Consider the following 21,798-nt stretch of genomic DNA (forward strand, 5'->3'; position numbering starts at 1 on the left):
CTTTTATCCGCAAAAAGTCATCTCTATCCAATAAAAATATCCACAACTGCACAAAAAAAGTTAACAGCAACTTTAAAATGGCCGGCATTTCTAGAATATTGCGATTGGCATTGACATATGGGGGTTTTCTCGATGAAAGTACTCGTAGAATCACCGAATCATTTATCGGGTCCGAAAAACAACAAACTGTAGAAATTCATCACAAGTGCGTCCACTTCATCGGCATTGCCGACGCGGTTACTCCATACATTTATGAAAATCCGTTTGGTCCTATAAGTACCATACCGATAGGTGGGCGCTTAACTTTAAGTACCCATAGCGATTATAAATACCTACAATGCTGTGTGGTACCTACTTATAAATATGTGTTTGCATTATCCTTCCTTCTATACTCGTACCAAATGCTGATCATTAGACATGCTTGCTTACGCTATAAATAAGATACTTAAATAACTTTAATCCAAATAATATTTATTACCTATAACCATTCAAATGAATTAACGATATGTACTTACGAGTAAGAACACGGTATAAAAATTCATTAATTTAAAATAAAATTGCCAACATTACAGATAATACTAATTCGCAATGTTTTTGTTATGAACAACCTACATTAGGTACCTCGCCTACCTACATTGTAACCTGCGAATATTACTTATTTACTAACAACACGAGACATATATGACCTACTCAGATAATGATAAACATGATAACTTTATCTTTCCGCAGTGAAATAATATAATTTAAGTCCTTATCCAATAAAATTGCAATTATTGTCTAGATGTGCGTAGGTTGACAAAATGTCCAGTGTGCATGCAGTATAGTCGAATCGTAAATGTTATTAATAATGAATACCTAATAATTTTGGATACACATAATTATCCTTGTTCAACATCATCAGCCCGTAATCGTCCATTAAAAATACTTTTCTACCTCTACATGAGTTCTAGTTCGGGAATTAAAACAATTTTTTTTCTAACTGTCCTGTCTCAGTTCCTAAGTAATAAGCATTTCCTGAAAAATTGCAGTGTACAGGTGCAATTCTTTCCGTGTTTATCTACCACATCATAATTTAAGAATATGGCAATTTTCACACCGCCTAAACAGCTAAAATTTAGGTCAGATAGTTTTTGTTGCTTATTTTAATGGCGTTGTAAAATAAAATGAAATACCTGTGCTCCACAAGGAAGGATGGGGCGCAAAATTGCCCCAGAATATACAAACATTCGAAACATTCTGCAAGTTTTATTTTAATGTTCTTTCGGCACGGAATTTCCCGCCAAATGCGCAGTTCGTTAACTTTGTTGTCTCTAGTACATAAACATTAAAAGGTCGACTTAGATACAACTACAATGTCTACAGTTATCTAAGAAATTAATAAATCTTTTTACTTGATGTGGGCAGTACTAAGTTATACCACGTTATACATACCCACTTAGGAATGTTGACAATCCTAAAGGATTTCAAAACTCAAAATAAACAGTAAATATTAAATGATTCCTATATGCATAACATTATTACCGGTATTTTCCAGTCATAGTATTTCAAGTCGATAAAAATTCATTATTATGTCAATGTAATTTAAAATATTCCGTCCGATAAGCCGTCCGGTCCACAGTAGTCTACGTGACTCCACTCGCCCAGACTGTAAATCAGAATGATTTTTATTTGTTTTGTTGGCCCTTCCGTGTTTATAACTTTTTACTTAAGTTTATCCGAAAACACAATATGCGATTTGTATTGCAAACACGCAATATTTTCAGTATTAAATTTGTGTCGTTTTGAAAACAACTTTTCATGAAATTTTAAGTATATGAAGAAAACTAATCCTTGGATACCTACAAACATAGATAAGTACATACTTTTCATACCGGAAATACTACAGGAAAACTCCTTCTCACAAAGGTTCACCGACAAATTAATGGTCATACTCGTAAATCGATCATAGACTCTACTGCTTTCTTATCGTATTTTATATATTATCAATTATCAGTATCACCTACTTATACATATGTATGTATGTGTACTTAGTTTATATAAAACCGAAAATAACTATAATTCGCATGTTTAAATAATGCGACATGCATGATTGATTACTTCACCAGATTTACGTATGGTGTAATGAAATTAATGAACTTACGATAGAGTCGTGGCTCGCGCAGAAGCGCTCGGAAACTTGGTTTTTCGTCAAATAGAGTGACCCCCTGAATCGAGTTGACTGCTCTCTGTTTTTATTTAAGTGCAGCATATTTTTCGATAATATTCATCCTCAAAAATGTTTCCTAACCCATTGAGTTACAGTCTAAAATGGGTGCAAATATTAGTGGAGTAGAAAGTCGTGGGCGATCCGTCGGGTGCATTTCCTCTCCGTCTCTGATTGCACACTATCGGAGGATATACGGGAATACATTTAAATACGCTTTGCATGACAAATTTACATAAAAAAGTAAGTACTTACTAAATAGATAAAATAATCCACGACCTAACTCAACAATGGTTAAACTAAGTTTTCTCTATAGCTTGCGAGTTTCATAGAAAATTACATTATTACGGCCATAGAGCAACGCGGACTAGGGTATTCAATTAATCTAGCTTACAACTTTATTGGAACTTGTTATACTTAGGGCCTGTTATACAATATCTGGATAATGCTAAAAGACATGTTGTCACTCTCTGTAGTTATGTTTTTAGTCAGTGACAGCATGTCTTTTATATCCCACAGGTAGCCATTATCCAGACATTGTGTAACATACAGTATACAATTAACTTAATAACCTGACTCCTTGATAACTGACCTAGTTACTTCGACTTAAATATCTAAAAGCGTTGACCCCTCACGTCGACAGCAGGTGATCTAGCCAGTGTCTAGACGAAATAAATCACTTTATTATTAACAAACAGACGCAAGTTAAACACTAATTAAAGTAACTACCTAATTAGTCAATGTTGTTGATCACATAATAAATAATTATCGTTGTGAACTTTAATCCTGTCTGGCATCACACGGATGCGGGATATGTAATATTCTCTCTTCTCTGTAGTGATTGCGTATTATTTAACGAAGATATCGAATAATACAAAATAAAATTGGCAATGCCGATGAAGTGGACACACGTTTGTGTGAATTTCTATACAAATAGTACTGATTAGGTTACGTCCGTTCCGTACGTTGCCGAAAGGTGGACGCTTACCGTTAGCAGCTATAATAACTATAGCGATTATATAATTATTTATTCTACTGCTGAAAGAATAGTCCTCTGCTATTACAGTACCTACTGTGTCATAGGTAGGTACTCGTATCTATCTTTCAAACATTATAATCAGCCAGCACCTCTCTAAGGTGGCAGTAATTAAGAAAGTAGTAAAATAAGAGTGGAATTAATTACGTTGGTAGACCAAAATTAAAACTGATCTGACTGATTTTACATGGCGCTATGCAATGGTTTAGATAGGTACAGCAAATAGAGTTAAAATGTATTTCATCATCGCAACCCGTCCCCACTGTTGGGGCACGGGTCTCTCTGCCAATGAAGGAAGGGTTAAAGGTTATGTTATAGGCTTGTTATAACAAGTTGTTCTCTGTCAGAGAGTGACAGAACAGTTCAATAGCTAAAGCGTCTAACTTTTTTATGAATAAGGGGATAAGTCCACCACACTAATTATAGTAACTAACTAACTACCTTCCTAACCAGCGATTTTAAACTGCAGCACCAAACATCACTATGCCCCATTCGACCGCCGCTCGCACCTCCACGACGCAGCCCCGTGCCCACAATTATCACCAATGGCCTTGCGGCTCACGGAACTGACCTATGATAAGCGACCGGCGCCGGAGGTTAATTGGCTGGTTGGCGCACCAATAATTATTGGGTACAATCTGATTAGCCCAGTGAGGAGGCGTAATTAGGGGCGTTGTCTCGGTGATGCCATACCTGGGATTTATCTCGCGATTCGTAGCTATTTCCTGGTGATACTGTTGTTAAGTATAGCTTGAAGTGATAATTAGCACCTCTGACATAAACTTGGCAGGAACAATAAAGACATGTGATGATGGTAGCGCCTAGATTACAGAGGAGTGCCGGTTACAACAAGTAAAACATAGAATCAGAGAGTTATGATTTTTCACCTTTGAATTTTCATACTTGAACCACTTTGGACTGTACTCTGCTTAAGGAGGTGATCCCCGCTTAAGCCACAACCATTATTTTTGATAACTTACTAACTATGGCTGGATGAGCAATGCCTAGGACATTGCTGAGGCACTACATTTAAGAATTACCCGGCTAGAAAAAAAATAGATTGAGTAGGTATAATATAATTATTTTGAAAAAATCCTTAAGAGTACGTTATCTTAATCAGTTAATTACAACCAGTAATAATGGATTGCATTCGATGCGCACGCGTTTGCGACGTGATACTTTAGGTACAGTCAACTGCATTAACACTTAACATTATGTAAACGATTGTTTTCTTAATTTAATGTTATTCTTATAATAATAATTTATAATATGTGGGGACATCTCACACACGGCCATCCGACCCCAAGCTAGGCAGAACCTGTGTTATGGGTGTCGGACAGCTGATATATCTACACAAATACATAGATAGATAGATACTAAATATAAATATCAACACCCAAGACCCGAGTACAAATATCTGTAAACAAATATTTGCCCCAGCCGGGAATCGAACCCGGGACCTTCGGCTCAGTAGTCAGGGTCACTAACCACTACGCCATTCGGCCGTCTTGCACGGACTAGGGACCGCCTCTATGATATAAATTCTGGTGTCGACTGTACCTGAAGTGGAAGTGCTACGCAGCTTGCTACGAATGTGTCGTAGCAGGCGCGTAGCGCGTCGTAGGCATTGCACACCAAACAGGACCACTTCATTAATTATGCCACCATGAAAACCTTGTTTTGAGATGTTCTAGTTTTTATAGTAAGTAGGTACATGATTTATTATTTATTTATTTAATCCCTAATATCAATATCACTATAAGTATTTATACTTTACCGCACTGTTGCAGTATAATCTTAGGACGCAAAAATACTCTTTTAGTTATGTTACTTCTATTTTCTCTACTACACAAAGAAGTAGGTACAGACGTAAGCGTAAGTGCTTTTACTGTCAAATGCAATTCCTCGATAAAACCGTTTTCAACATGACTTTCATGTGTTGTTTGTTTGTCTAATTACTCTATCAATCTCAGACCAATTAAATTGATATTGAGCAAAACAAGTTTCTATCGTTTACGATGTTACATTACGATAATGGTGACCTGACTATCTGCCCAGCGGTGTATAAATAGAATAGATTAAAAATATTATTTAATATTGTTTGGATTGCAAAATCGTCTTTATGCTTACTGCGTATTTCCTACATAGGAAAGATTGATTGAAATTTGATCAAGTGGTAGCTGAAAATTTCAGCCTGTAATAGTTTATATTTATTATGACTATAACTTACGGCTTAGACAAGTGACCATCTGTTACCCATTAACAATTACTTATAGATTTATTGCAAGTATCTAAGGCTAAATTTTAATCTTAGAGATAATATGTATAAATTATTGTTAACGTACTTAATTTTCCCTGCAGTCATAACGACACCCGTCCATCTCCACTAATGCAAGTCACTTAGTAAATTTTTAATCTTGGAGCTAGGATAAATTATTCCCTTAAACATACTTACCTAATTTGCCCTGCACTGATAACGATGTCCATCTCTGGGTAGAAACTTACGAGTATATCCCAACATAGAAAAATGCTTATGTATGTAAATAAGTTAGGTATACTTTGTATATATCCAGTTTCGCAAAATCCTGATCATTTCTATTCCATTACGAACATTTGATATCGTTGCCGTGCCCGATAGCTGAGCTGTGCGTGATCAGTAAAATCAAAATTCTTGCGTAAATGCTAGTCAATTTACATAACTCCTCACTGTTTGCTGCGTTCGTGAGCCACCAAATATTTTAATAAAGGCTAAATACAAAGTTCGATAATAGAACTCGTTTTACGAAATTGGAAACAAATTTGGGTTTTTCATTACTGGATTACAGGGTATAAAGTATGAAAAGGTAGAACGTTAGATAGGTACCTATTTGGTGAGCTAAGGTAATTCATCATTTTAGGGTTCCTTGCTTAAGTTTGACAAGACTTCAATCTCTGTCAACGACTTCACCCCTCGTCGGACCCTCGCACAGTCGTCGTAGCATGCACAAGGTGCCTATATAGTACATACCTATATTTTTGTATACTTACCCTACAGCGGTAGGACTAGCGAGCAAATTTTAAAAGAAAATATTAGTAATTGTCACTACATTTACTAAAATGGAGATTACTTATTGCTGTAGATAACCTAGAGTATCAACTTCCCTATTGCCAAATACAACAATGGAGAAGCTATTGTACAAATCAATTTCGCAATAACTTTGCCGCGGTCTACAATCAAGACTACTAACTACTCACAAACTAAACACCAGCATTCGTATCGGAACCCGGCAGCAACCATTAGTTACCCGATGCCCTATAATCGAGAACGCGATCCCTGATTCGGGGGTCGCTTTAGCTTACGTAAAACGAAGTTTTGGAGCGCTGCTGCCCTAACCAAGGCTCTTGAGCCTCTAGCAAGAATTTTGCAATTTAGGAAAACGAAAAATGTTTGTTATTTGCATACAGTTACATTATCTGTCAAAGCTTCATGATAGTTTCCGCTATAAGCGCCACTTTGTATGAGATGATAAAACCTAAACACCTGTGGTACTAGACAGACCGATAGCATGACAGCTCTCGTTCGTTGGTTTCGTCAAGATAGAGTAGCCCGCGCACCGCGGATTGCCGAATCGAGATCGGAGGCAGGCACCAGTTGGCACAATCGATAGGAAGACGAGTCGGCCGAGCCTTCCCATTTTTACCGCTCCCGGCGATTTCAAAATGGCTGCCGTGACACGTGACATAAAACGTTATTTATTACGAGTGGGAAGTTCGCGACAAGACATGCGAGATGGTCACGAAGCGAGGAAATGTATATCTAATGAACTATTCGTATTCCATCGGTTTGTACATCAATAAGATATTGTTATGATACAGCTCTGGTTGAGCCTATTGGGTATTTTGGTACTGCGGTAGGTAGGTAGTTAGGTACAGAAAATTAGGTAAGGATAAGAAAGTATCATAAATTATAAGCTATGTTGTGATCATTGATCGACGCGTCCCAGTGCTGATAAGGACATGACGACCAGCGAAAAATTCTTACAGACGTCGAAATATAATAGGCCCTTTTGGACAGCTACACAAATTTGCTATTTATTCTTGATATACTTGATGAAATACATAAAAAGACACATAGGTAATCTGGTTTATTATTTAACGGTCGAAAGAAAAAAGAAGCACCAAAAGTTAACTACTTATTGTTTAGATTTTTCATGATTTTGATTTGATACCAGCTGTCATCCCATACATTTTGTAGCTGTCCAAACGGGCCTATTAGTTATATTTCGACGACTGTAGTATGATCTACATTTTTTCCATACTTTTGTACGGAGTAGAAGCTTGGACACTGACCAAGACCTTATGTAAACGGTTAGAAGCCTTCGAAATGTGGATATACATAAGAATGCTGAAAATATCATGGACGAATAGAGTAAAAAATGAAACGGTACTGCAAAGGATGCACAAAAGGCTAGAACTCTTAAACACAATTAAGAAAAGGAAGCTGCAATACTTAGGCCATATAATGCGCAATGACAAATATGCCCTCCTGCAACTCATATTGCAAGGGAAAATACAGGGCAAAAGAAAACCTGGCCGTAGAAGAACCCACTGGCTACAGAATCTCGCCGAATGGTTCAATATGTCCACCATAGAGCTATTCCGAGCTGCGACTTCCCGGGCCCAAGTGGCCATAATGATAGCCGACCTACGATAGTAGATGGGACCTGAAGAAGAAGAAGTAGTATGATCAAGCTTTATAAAGCTTGTGATCTATCGATAACAATACCTACACCAAGAAGGAAGTTTTTAACCCTTCGGCTGGCTCGGTTCGCGTGGCGGGGAAGTTATCCTCATTAGTGTCAAACCTAAACTTTGTTCGTTAACGAATTACCGTCGAAAACTTTTCTGTAGCCATTGAATCAGTTTTGCCTAAACTGATTGTACGGTTCGATTTATTTGCCAAGCATTTCGAAGTTAAGGTGGAACTGTAGAGTGGGGTCATGCAGATACGACCTAATTAATATTATTAGTTAATACATGCCATAGACAATAAGTATACATGCTTATGCTCGCGAGTGTAATCCCCGCGAAGGGGTAGTCAGAGTCAGGGGGACTCGCAAGCGAGACACCCTCTTTTCGCAACACGTTTTTACTCATGTCATAGATATATAGATAGGTCGAATACATGAACATGAGTCTATGACGAAAGTATTTACTTGGCAGGAATGTATGGATAGACACAATTATTATTGCTACATAGAAGCCACTAACTTAAATTTTAAGTTAGCAATTAATAACAAATAAATATGAAGAAGATAAGATACATTGAAGTCAATGGCCTATTGATTGTAAAAACCAGGGGCTCTCAAATTCTAATCACTTAAAACATATTAATATAACGTATAACGTTATAAAAATTATAACTACCTACTATAACTCATAAAATTCAAGTAACTAGGTACAGACATTATAGGTGGCTTTTGCAAAAGGGGTAGGTAGTACATAGGTAGCAATAGTTTGCTCATGACCTGAAAAAAAAATGTTCTACTATGTCTTATTTTACTGTAAGTACCCACGTAAAGAGAGAAGCATCGTTATGGGTAGCCACTAATACACTTGCATGGCTTTTAGAAGTACTGGCCCATAAAATGTTTTACAAGGTCTCTCCCATAGTCTAACCGCTTCGGCCGTCTAACGTCTTTGGAAGGAGTTTACAGAAGCCAACGTATTCTGTCACCTTGTAGATATTCCGTAGTTGCAAGTGTGCCTCCGGGCCTCACATGAGCACCCCTGTACAACTAGTATAGTATAGTATCGCGTCACACGGCGCATGCGTCAATTCATTGTGATATTTTAGTTAATGTTTATGTAATTTTCTATTAGCAACGTGCTGCTAATGCTGATAGTGATAAACGATATATTTGAGTCGTTCGGGCGATGATGCTGAACTATAATTATTGAGTTTAAATCACTCTATTAATATGGATGATTGGCAGTTTCGTTTCATACGATTTCAAAGCTTAAAAAACAGAATTTTAAGTAAGTACATCAAAAATAACTATTACTCTTTAACTTACCTCAGTAATTAATACTTATATCAATCATTTTATCAAATTATAAAATTATATCAACCCAATTAAAAAAAATATATCAAATGGTCATAGCTTCCAAGAAGCGCCGCAATACTCTGTCACAGTTAGTCTCATGCAGCGATAATCAAAATTTTCACGAAAAACTGGAATAAGACGGAACGGCTATGTACTTCCATCCACGATTAGCAGTCTTGAAAGAGGAACATAACGATTGGGAAGGGCCGGTTATTTCATCCGTAGTTAACTCAAATATTGTTCTAAACTCGCTACCATTATTTAAAAAAGTATCAAAATTCATTTGCAGCTGTCATGCTTGACTCGTGACTAACTGGTGACTTTCTTAAAACTAACTATAAAGATAAAAAACCTTCTTATTGGTTGTAAATATCTCTCATTATACTTAGAAGATAAGCTTAGATAGGTGTAGGTAGATCATATACTTAATGCAATTTAATAGAAGGTACTTAGTTAACTACTAAATTTCATTTTTGTGTTTACAAACAGAAAATACGTACAACTATATATAAAATAGAAGCCCCAATAATCATAAATTACAGTTATTCAATTCAATACTTTGGCCATAATCAGTACCAACACAAAGTCGAGGACTTCGAACACCAACAATGGTCGAGGAGGGAAGGCCTCTGACTTCGATTAAAAGCCCCTGCGCCGCGTGCCACGCCCGGCAGCGCTGCTAGCGACCAGCGGGCAGTTGCCGGCATGAGCTGAGTGCCGGTAACCAAATCAAAGAGAGGGCCAGGCAAACTACCATATGAACTGCTTGAACAAGTGAGATGATCGGCCTCGCCCAGTGCTCACCAACAGTGATGAACAATACCCACTTTCTGAACTCTGTGCCCTGTGTGTGTTTTTATTTTTTTTATTTTAGCAGTAGATATACCTAGCTATTTATATTTGTTATTTTATTATTTTTAAGTTGTAGATATATCTAGTTTTTTATATCTGTTATTTTGGCCTGGTTTACTCGGCAACAAATGCCAACAGATGGCGTATCCAGCAGCCTGCCAGATTCTGGGGCGCCAGCCTCGCAAGGGGGCTCAACCAGGTGCCCTCACTGCTCCCAGCCGCGTTACTTCAGAGGGGAGAGGGGTTTAAAGATCCATATCGGCAGGTGCCATAAACCCGGGAGTCACGCTCCACCCACCACCAACCCAGCGTCATCATCACCTTCGCCAAACTTTTGGGAGGACCTATGTGGGAAAAAAACGTCGGTGCCGGTGGTCAAAAGGATCCCGAGAGGTGCCCGGAACACCGTCGCCAGCGCCCTCTCCTCTCACATACGTGAAGTAGTTAACAAAAATGACAGGAGCAGCTGGGAGCGCCTGCTGACCTTCCCCTACTACGCCCTCCACGTAGAAAGAGGAAAGGAGGTCGGTGGCTCTCTTACGCAAAAAATAAAAAACAACTGCGTCTCTGGCTCATTCTCACCACAAAATTTTAATAACCGTAAATTCACAGTTAACAAAAACAAAAAACCTGAGAACAAGACGAAAAAAATCGAAACAAAACTGAACGATGGCGACACAAAGGGAGCCGCTGACCTCCTATTCTCGAGCAATGTACTCGCACCAGACACGGCGGATACGTACTCAGCCCTCCTGTCCTAACACCCACCTCCAACAGCTACTTCACAGCTCCCCGATACCCCGGATGGCTCCGAGTGCACCCCTGTGGTCACGTCTGACGAGGTCCTTGCTGCTGTACTATCTTTCAAGAATGGATCAGCCGGTGGTTTAGATAGCTTATCACCCCAACACCTAAAGGACCTCCTCTGCGGGTCCACGGGGGCGGCAGGCGAGGCCCTGCTGGCGGACCTGACCAGGCTGGTCGGCCTGATGCTGTCCGGCTCCGTCTGCGAGGAGATTACCGACATCCTGTACGGAGCCAACCTGATCGCACTCATCAAGAAAGACGGCGGCATCAGACCGATCGCCGTAGGGAACACCATCCGCCGTACGGCCTCCAAAATCTGCTGCCGTAAAATGCTCCCGGAGCTATCTAAGAAGTTCGAGCCAATTCAGCTCGGCTTCGGGACTAAAGGAGGCTGTGAAGCGGCGGTACACGCTGCCCGAACCTTTATCACCGAGGGAAATTTTCAGGTGCTGCTGAAGGTGGACGTTAAAAATGCATTCAACTCCATCGATAGAAGCGCCCTGCTGACAGAAATCCGTACCCACGCAAACCCAATATATAATTATCTGTGGCAATGTTATAGCAAACCATCAAAGCTCTCATACAAAAACCACCACATCCTTTCTGCCACAGGCTGTCAGCAGAGCGACCCATTGGGACCAGCAATATTCAGCCTGGGCATCCATCCACATATTTCGAATCTAAATTCAAAATTCAATGTATGGTACCTCGACGACGGGACCCTAGGGGGCGATGCTACCACAGTGCTGCAAGACCTAAATTCGGTTATTCAAAATTTCAGTACAATTGGCTTAGAACTAAATTTTGGAAAATGTGAACTCTACCTTAACAATTCCCTTTCAGACACAGAAAAAAACGATATTACTAACAAATTCAACGTCCTGGCCCCTAATATCAAAATTGTCAATGGAGACGATCTGCGCCTCCTAGGTGCCCCCATCTTGGACGAATCCATCCCCGGCTACGTCCAGGACCAAATTAAGAAATTCGAGGAATCATACACCCGCATGTGTGATATCAACCCACACATGGCGATGCACATTTTGAAGTTTTGTTTGTTCGTGCCAAAATTAACATACGTGTTGAGATGCTCCAATCTATGGAAGTTCCCACTTCAACTGACATATTTAGATGAAATTATTAGACGTTCCCTAACCGAAATTCTAAATTGCCGCATAGATGACCGAGGCTGGACCCAAGCCACCCTACCTGTACGCTACGGTGGCATTGGGATACGCAAAGCCTCTGACGTAGCACTGCCCGCATTTTTGTCCTCCGTATCCAGTACACGTACGGGACCTCTTTGGAAGAATTATAACTCCATCACTTGGTGATTTAGAGGTGCCGTGTCTGACGGAGGCCAAAAATGCGTGGCTGAACGCTGCTGGTCCCGGGCAAGATATCCCGACAGACACGACGTCACAGAGGCTATGGGACGGGCCACTATGTGCCAAAAAAGAAAAAGACCTACTGGAGACCACAACCGATCCAGCGGACCGAGCTCGTCTCCTGGCCTCTAGCTCTCCACAGTCGGGATATTGGCTGAGTGCCTACCCTTCGGCAAATCTAGGCACGCTGCTGGATAGAACAACTCTGGCATTGGCCATCAGCTTGAGGTTAGGGCTTCAAACGAATGAGCCCCATCGCTGCCGCTGTGGGGAACATGCCGACCGCCGCGGCCACCACGGCCTATCGTGTGGCCGCAGTGCCGGGCGCATAGCGCGCCATGCCGCACTTAATGATACCATCCGCCGGGCCCTTGCCAGTGCAAACGTTCCCGCTACCTTAGAGCCAAGCGGGATCATGCGGGACGATGGCAAGAGACCCGACGGCATGAGTCTAGTGCCATGGAAGAGGGGCCGGCTGCTGGTGTGGGACGCAACATGCGTGGACACACTAGCACCGTCCCATCTTCCATCTACCTCCACAGAGGCTGGCGCTGCGGCCGGGCGGGCGGAAACGATGAAAGGCCGCAAATATGCATCCCTAGGAGAGGGGTACATGTTTGTGCCTTCCGGAGTCGAAACCCTAGGGCCGTGGGGACCGGAGGCGCGTCGGCTGGTAAAAGAAATTGGCAGCAGGCTCAAAGAAGTCACAAGGGACCCTAGGGCTGGCTCGTACCTCGCTCAAAGGATAAGCATCGCCATACAGCGAGGTAACGCGGCCAGCGTCTTGGGTACCCTACCCGACAGTGGCAGCGATCTGGCCAGCATCTTCTTTTTAGTTTAATTTTAATTTTATATTAGGTAGTTAGTTTTAGAGTTAGGAATTACCTATTTGATTAATTATACATTTCTCCATAATTTTTCCTACTATAAATAGGTACTTGCTATAGCATAAAATAATAAATTATAATGATTCACTACTAAATAAATGATGTTTCAAAGCTAAGAAACTATATATTTATACATAAGTAGAATATATTATGTACTTATATTGAACAAAATTCTAGCAAGACCTCCCAAGCTAAAAGCTTATTAATTTACTATCTTTTTATTAAAATATCGTTTGCGAACCAAATGAATGAATAACAACGTCAATGATAAGAAGTGCAGCATCCAAGCTGTTTTTGAACAAAATAAACTCAACAATGGCCTTTATCTCATTAATTTATTTAAGGACGTCCATACGCACATTGGTAGGGTTCCGCTCATCTCGCATAATCTTTATTGACCAAAACTCATTTCGCATAACTCGTATGGTCTAAACTTTTTTGGCCGAACCATCACTTTGCCAAGACTTATGTGGCATAAGGCTCGTTTCGTCTAAAACTCTTTAGGCACAATCTTTAAACACCTAAGTTTCGTTTGCTCAAATTTATGTTCGTCTATACCTATGTATAATCTTGTTTCTCCTTATGTTATCTTAATAAATAATATATTAAGTATGTAGTAAATGTACAAATTGTGGTATTTTTCTCCTACATCCCGAAAATGACGATATTGTATGATCAAAAAATCGAAAGTTAACGACCAATATAATTATTACAAACCCCATGAGATCGAAACCTAAAAATAGGTGCGACGACGAGCAAAGCGAGGAGGAACATGTTAGGTGCACATGTTCATCAAAACCAAAGCGGAGCGTTTTCCAATCAGCGGAAACAATACAAGGCACCAGTTTGCGCTATGTAGGGAGACGCTCCGTCAAAGTTAAAGCCAAACGAATATTATTACTTTGTATAAACCTATGCCATAGCATTATTAGGCTATTCAAGATTTGGCCATACCATTATTAGGCTAAACAATGTTATGCGAAATAACTTTTTACTAAACGAGATTTATGCCATACGATTTTCGGCGTAACGAGACTTTGACCAAACGTTACTATGCAATACGAGATAAGGCAAAAAAATCTTATGCCAAAAAAGGTAGAACCACATTGGTAGGTATAGGTACTTCGAGGCCGTGCAAGTTGCCGGAAACTATATATTATTAAGTAGATACCTATGTATAGAAATACCATCGTGGTCACTTCAAAAATTGTTTTGTAGTGTGTCTTGTATATTTAGTTTACCTAAATAAGTACCTATAGCTACCTACAACGAGCACCTACTGGGAAAGAAAAAATTGTGAAACAAAATTTATTTAACACAACACCCTTAACTCAAAGTTTAAAAAAGTAAGTGATGGATGATGAATCATAAAAATCAATATCATAATCTACTGATAAAGTATGACTATCTAAACACCGACCACGTGGTTTGGCAGGGGTGAGCAGTGAAGCGAAGCGTTGCTACCTACACGCCACCCTAAACTACCACTTCTGTTAATATTTTAGTAGGTACCTAAGCAACAAGCCAAACAAAGGCTAAAAACTCTTAAAATAGAAAAATATGGTGAAGTGTTTCAAAGGAATATGTTTGACTGCGTAACGTAAGTATCTGTTGTTTATTATCGGTAAGAGGTAGGTAGGATTCAGTAATTAATGTTCTTTAGTGTTTATAGCTTGTGCGATAGTCATCCCCTGGATTACCAAGGTTTTATGAACTTGTGTCGAATGGTTTTATCTGTTTGTAAGTTGAATGTTATTGTTACACAGTGTGGTGATACAGAATTGTGAATTGAATATGTAAATATTTGAGAAATATGTACCTAAGTACAGTGTTAAAGCTGCGTTATGTTGATAACATAATTATCTGATTACGTTGCTAGGCAACGGTGGTTAAAGAAGTCGTAAACGTATAAAGTAATTAAGTCCGTAAGTATACACTGTTCCTTAGACTGTGATATTTTAACATAACGAAACTAGGTAGGTACTTACACTTTAAGAAATATAAGAATAAACATAAAATCTCTACCTCATTATTAATTTGATTAGTTAGTTATCAACGGTTAGTTACGTCTGTAGTTTCGTTTCCTCACCCACATCATTTATACTGAAGTACTTACTTACCCTATACCTAATAAGCTAAGGATTTTTGAAATAAACTGACGGATCAGCTTTATGTATTCGTAGCCTTTGAAGAGTACCTAGGTAGTTAAATAAAAAGTACCTAAGGATACTTACTTGTACAATTTCTTGTTAAGTCGACTAGAAAGCCATGAAACTACATTTTTACGAAAGTAATTGATGAATGGAAAAAAATGAATGGTTACTTATGTTGTTATTTTATTGTAACTAGAGGTTTATGATTTATTCAGTGCTAAAGCGAGACGGCTCTACTCAACCGGTCCTAGTGCCCCTAGTGAACGCAATTCGCGGTGTAATAAGTGTACCTAGGCTGTGTAGGTAATTAGATGGCTAGCCCGATAGCCCGCCCGCCCTACGGAAGCTTGCGGGTGCCCTACTTGTGGCCTGGAAACCACCGCATTTTCACCATTTTACTTTAACCATACACACTGCGTTTATGTTGTAATTGTTACCTATTGAGCCGCTACTATACCTAGTGCTTGAATTTTGTTATTAAGTGTGACGAATCATTAAAATTGTTTAGTCAAAAGCTTTAAAGTTTAATTAATTTAAAGTTCGTGATCGTAGTGTTGCTAAAATGAATTTGGAATTCAAATCGGCCCGACATTTTCTTTTCGAATTGAAACACAAGAGGAAAGTTAAAAAGAAAGTTACTTTTCAGGTTAGGATTCAAAATAGGTTAACTACCGACATAATAATATTTTTTACACTAAGTTTGCCGCTAAAAGCTGCTCTCTATTTTCGGAAACCCATAGTAAAATCCTTGTGTTCGTTTCAGTTGCCTGCAAGAGAGGGTTTGACTACGCCGAGGAGCGCTCGGACTCCGATAGGCAGGAGGACATCCACGCTGCCACATCAGCGTTTGAAGAAGGAGGTTCGTAAATTTTTAATATTCGTTAGAATTATTTTCTTGTAAGTACATCGCGATTTGTCATTCTGCCCCCGTATTATGTAACTCCGAGTGGGGTTGGTTGGTGTAAAATGGCTGACAACTTAGAGCATTATTAATTAATAACTTTTTACGGACTTATCTGATTTCACAAACGTTTATGTTTAATGTAAGGATATATTGGTAGGCTTCTTGCATATTTCTTTCACTAATATTTTTGGTGTTTTCGGTTAATAAGTCTCTAAGTTGATACCAATTATCACCGGTTGCTAACTCTCAAAAAGTTACAAAATACGGGGGCAGGAACACTTCAGATTTCAAAAATCATTTGTTTTCTTCGATTTTCCCACCATAAGTGACCGGAACTTGTTTTACAAGTCGGAAGTCATACTTAACATGTATGATAATAATAGAGAGGTGGTATGTCTATTTATAGGTACATGCTTACATAAACAGATTCTGCAAATTTCTTTAGTACTTACTTACTTATCAAATTATCAACATAAATACAAAACTTTCAGAAATCGTTGGATAGTCCACCGGAAATGGATTCACCAGTCGGAAGTCACACCATAGACTTACGCAGGCAGAATGAAGAACTTCGTGCCAGATTGGCTGGTGAAGCAGCTGATCACAAACGTAGACTCGATGCTTACCGTCGAGCTCAACAAGGGCAAGCTGCATTGGTTTCAAGACTTCAGTCAAAGGTAAGTACCTCTTTTAGTGTTTTTATTTTTCAAAACGAAAATTATATCGTTGCAATTTCAGGACGAACATTTAAAACAACTGTCAAAATCTCACTAATATTCAGAATCCAACTTTTACTTCAACAATGTTTTATAAAACGTCTGTTTCATACTTTTAATGCACTGTTTTAAAGATTGTTGGCCAACGCCAACTATATGTTGGATCGAACTGTCAAATTCCTCAGTGTAAAAATCAAAACAAAAACAAAAAGTTTCATAAAACCAATAAAACTCAATAAAACTTAATTATTTTTCAGAAAGAAAGTAGGTATTATTTTAGGTTTTATGGCCTATACAATACCAACACACGATCCCTTCAACTCCCATTTACAACCGCCAGGTTCTCCAATACAAACAGCGATGTTCGGAGCTGGAAACCCAGCTGGAGTCGACTCCTCGCAGCGAGGTATCATCGTACCGGGCCGGGCCGAGCCGCGCGGCGCCCGCTCTCCCCGCCGCCTGCGCCGCCGCCGCCGCCGCCGCCGCTGAGAGGATCGAGGATCTGGAGACGGCGCTGCGCCGTCTGGATGAGGAGAAACGCAAGTAGGCAATTTGGACATTATTCTTACTATAATTATGTTTAGCGCCCCTTTGAAACTGACATACTTAATCAAGGTTTACTACTGTGTTTCATCAACCATGCATTCAAGCAAAATGCTTGCTAACAAACTAGCTCCAGATTGCCTGAAAAAGTTATGTTAATAAGTTATGTTGCCTATTATGTTAATCCAGAATGCGAGCTTCTAGGTACATGCTTTTCTTAAAAAATGGTCCAGCCGTTTTCCTGTGAAAAAGTAACAAACAACCAAAAACATTCATTTTTTTATCAAGATTTAATTTCATGTGCAAATGTTTCAAATATAATTTCAATTCATATTCATCAATGTTATGTTATAATTGACACCATAATTTATATTTAAACATGCAATTGCAAAATTCCAGGTGTGAGAAACTGGTAGCACAGAACAACTCTCTCCGCGATCAGCTCGAGGAGTCCCACCAGCTGAACGAGGCACTCACCAATGACTTGCAGAAGCTGACCAACGACTGGGAGGGGCTGCGGGACGAGATGTCCTTCAAGGAGGATGAGTGGAAGGATGAGGAACAGGTTTGTATGGGATGGGTTTGGTAAAGTTATAATATACAGGGTGGCCCAAAAAGTGACGTCCAAAGGAAAATGTTTGATTCCTTAGGTCAAGGGGTAGCCAATTCACCCCCATGTATGTTCAGCAATTTTTAGTAGTTTAGGAGTTATGATTTTTTAAACTAATTTTCTACGAAAATCGACCTCAGTGGATGAATTATGTTTTATTATTTTTTTGGATATTTTTTTTAAATTATTTATTATTTTTGTGTCATCCTCTTAAGTTGTTCTTTTAACCATAAAAGTTTCAGCTTCCTAGCTGTAATGTATGTTAGTTATTTTTATGTCGAAAGTTCAAATTATATCATCGAGCTAGACTGCTCTGAATTTTCTACTTGAAATTAAAAATTGAACCAGATATTCTCGTGGTCCCTTATTAATTTTAAAAACTCCGCAAGGTTCCAAAATAACATAAAAATAAAAATAAACTATTGCTTAATGGGGTATTATTTGCAGAAAACAGCCTTCACAGGTACTTGAGTGGAAATTACCTAATTAGTAAATTGTTTCAGAAAGTTGAAAGATTCCTGTTATGTCATTACTAAGGACAATTCAGTTAGAAAAAGTATCAAATTAAAGGGAAAATAAAATTATTTACTAATTTTTTTTATTTAAGTTACATTTTTGAATGTAAATTCTTAGTAAAATGTTTAAGTCTGAGTTGTAAGATTTATGAGATAATTGTATTATTAATACTAAGTAAATAAACTCAAATAATTATTTTACACATTTACTCACAATAAATTTTCAAAATGGCGACCTCCCACAGCAATACACAACCTACATCTACGCAAGAAATTTTCTTTAAGTCAAAAAAGTGACAAATGTAATTTTAGAACAGTGCGGAGTTTTTAAAATTAATAAGGGACCATGAGAATATCTGGTTCAATTTTTAATTTCAATTTGAAAATTCAGAGCAGTCTAGCTCGATGATATAATTTGAACTTTCGATATAAAAATAACTAACTTACATTACAGCTAGGAAGCTGAAACTTTTATGGTTAAAAGAACAACTTAAGAGGATGACACAAAAATAATAAATAATTTAAAAAAGTTATCCAAAAAAATAATAAAACATAATTGATCCACTGAGGTCGATTTTCGTAGAAAATTAGTTAAAAAAATCATAACTCCTAAACTACTAAAAATTGCTGAACATACATGGGGGTGATTTGGCTACCCCTTGACCTAAGGAATCAAACATTTTCCTTTGGACGTCACTCTTTGGGCCACCCTGTATGTGCCTTGCCCTTTTGTGACATGCTGAAGGGAGAAGAAAGGTATGTAAATCCAGTGGGTTCTACATGAACCATCTACAGTATAGTAATACATTTCGAACTTCGACCCCCCTCAGAATAGAATACATTTCAAAAGCATAAAGTCAAATCATTTAAAGTACATTTTTTACAAATAGTTGATTTATTAATTTATTACAAATAGTCATTGATTGAACGGTCATTACATTGTTCATGGTGCTTGCTTTTATGCTGTACAAACCCTTACACATGATCTTGGATCTCAACTAGTATAGTAGACCATAACAGAATTTTGTTAACTAAAAGAATCATATAGTCTTACTTTCCTATTCCCAGGCCTTCAACGAATACTACACCGGCGAGCACAACCGCCTCCTCAACCTGTGGCGCGAGGTGGTCTCGGTCAAGCGGCACTTCTCCGACCTGCAGACCAGCACGGAGCGGGACGTGCTGCGCATGAAGAGTGACCTGGAGTCCGCTGCTAGAGAGCTGGTGGGGACATTGAGCGGGTACTCTATACATGCGCTTGCTAGTCAGGGGATGAAGGTGGGTTTGACTATGTTGTCATTCTTGATTTTCTTCCTTAACATATACCAGGTTAGTAGTTGCATAATAACATATCATTAATGGTAGGATTAATAACAGGACACTGTTGCGTGAATAAACACCTGTATATACCATAGGTAACTCAACTAGTCCCTTATATTAGAAAATCCCAGGACACTGCTACCGTGAAACCAGTAAAACGCACAAGTATAGGTAATCCGTTATTATTCAAATACTTTGACCAGAACTCAGACGTCTGTTCTCGTTGCGTGCTCCAAACAAAGTGAGCTGCCAGCCAATCTTTCAGCCTTTATATAGCAAACTCTTCGCCGTGCGATATTGGTGTTACCGGTAAAAACTTTATTTTGTGAACAAATACAGATACTTAAATGAAAAACAAAGTGTGAAATAGCCTAAAACCTAACATTCGACCATCCTGACGACATGCTTGTCCCCAAGCATGCTGACAGGCCTTGTCAACCTAACATTCGGTCACTCAATTAGTTGGATGCACGCAACAAGACTAACAAAATTGTATGTAAAAAAAAAATCACAAACTTATGGTAACTTCCAATCTCAATAAAATAATAGAAGAGAGTAAAACAAATAAAAATAAATTGTTTCTTTAAATTACTAACAAAATATAGAACAACCTCTATTAAACCTCTTTAACTCCTCTACATTATAAAAACTTCATTGTTACAAGATTATAACACCATTAATACATTAGATACAATATAGGTATATTACAATTCAATCATTTGCTCCGCTGATGCCTGCGAACCCTCCTTCTCACAGGCAACAACGAAACAATCTTGTGAACCCTCCTTCTCACAAGATTAAAATTATCATAATATAATAAATCAATTGATTCACCACAGTCAGTGAGCCTGCTTTGCTGATACCCATGAACCTTCCTTCTCACAGGTAACAGTCAAAACATATCCTGTGAACCCTCCTTCTCACAGGATTACTACACAATACTCATGATGAATCAACCGAACTACTAAAAATCGTCCTGCTGACACCCATGAACCCTCCTTCTCACGGGTAACAACAAAACAATCTTGTGAACCCTCCTTCTCACAAGATTTCACACATATCAACGACTGCAGGCAGTGAACCCTCCTTCTCACTTGCCTACAATAATCAATATTTAACCAAGAATCAAAATCACAAATTATCGTTTAAGTTATTGTAAGTAGGTAATCTGAGTTAAGTATATATAGATTAGTCTAATACAAACATCAGTACATTAATATAAATACTAAGTAAATCATCTGTTACATACCTATTACATTTACAATCAATCTTATTTCTCCTATCTTATCGTGGTTATTTTTACTAGGTTACTACATATAAAAATCATTTACTTATCACTTAAGTTATCATCCTGATCACTTTCCTCGCCACTCTCATTGACATTCAAAGCAGCCACATGTACCCAGGGCATCATTCGATCGGAGGCTACTGTAGTCTTGCGCTTGTTTTTGGTGCTGTTTAAGCCGGGTATAGCAGCAACCCTATACCGGTCGTTACCTAACGCTGAAACTACCCTATACGGCCCTATGTATGATGGAATGAGCTTTTTGCTCTTTCCATCGTTACTGAACGAAGTTCTAGTAATCTTCACGAGCTCTCCTTCGCTGTAAACGCGAGCAGGGCGCCGGTTTTTGTCATACCTTTGTTTTTGTTTGTGTTGGTCATCGTCAATTTTATCCTTAACGTTTTCACGAATAGTTGTTAAATTTTCGTCTTCCTGAGCCTCACGAACAACTTCATTAAGTATCGGTCTTATTTCTGAATTCATTTGTGGCCCA

The 21,798-nt window shown here is 38.7% G+C and overlaps 1 protein-coding gene across 1 annotated transcript in view; it reads left to right on the forward strand.

The window, feature by feature from the left end:
* LOC105387732 (rootletin) overlaps positions 1-21,798 on the forward strand; it is a 73,740-nt gene that overhangs the window by 1,747 nt on the left and 50,195 nt on the right. Inside the window, exons 2-6 of the mRNA XM_048621908.1 lie at positions 16,176-16,271; positions 16,808-16,993; positions 17,373-17,575; positions 17,975-18,140; positions 19,769-19,978. Of these exons, the coding sequence (XP_048477865.1) occupies positions 16,176-16,271; positions 16,808-16,993; positions 17,373-17,575; positions 17,975-18,140; positions 19,769-19,978 (861 nt within the window). The remainder of the gene's footprint in view (positions 1-16,175; positions 16,272-16,807; positions 16,994-17,372; positions 17,576-17,974; positions 18,141-19,768; positions 19,979-21,798) is intronic.

This window comes from Plutella xylostella, chromosome 6 (assembly GCF_932276165.1).
Source record: "Plutella xylostella chromosome 6, ilPluXylo3.1, whole genome shotgun sequence".
Lineage (NCBI taxonomy): Eukaryota > Metazoa > Arthropoda > Insecta > Lepidoptera > Plutellidae > Plutella > Plutella xylostella.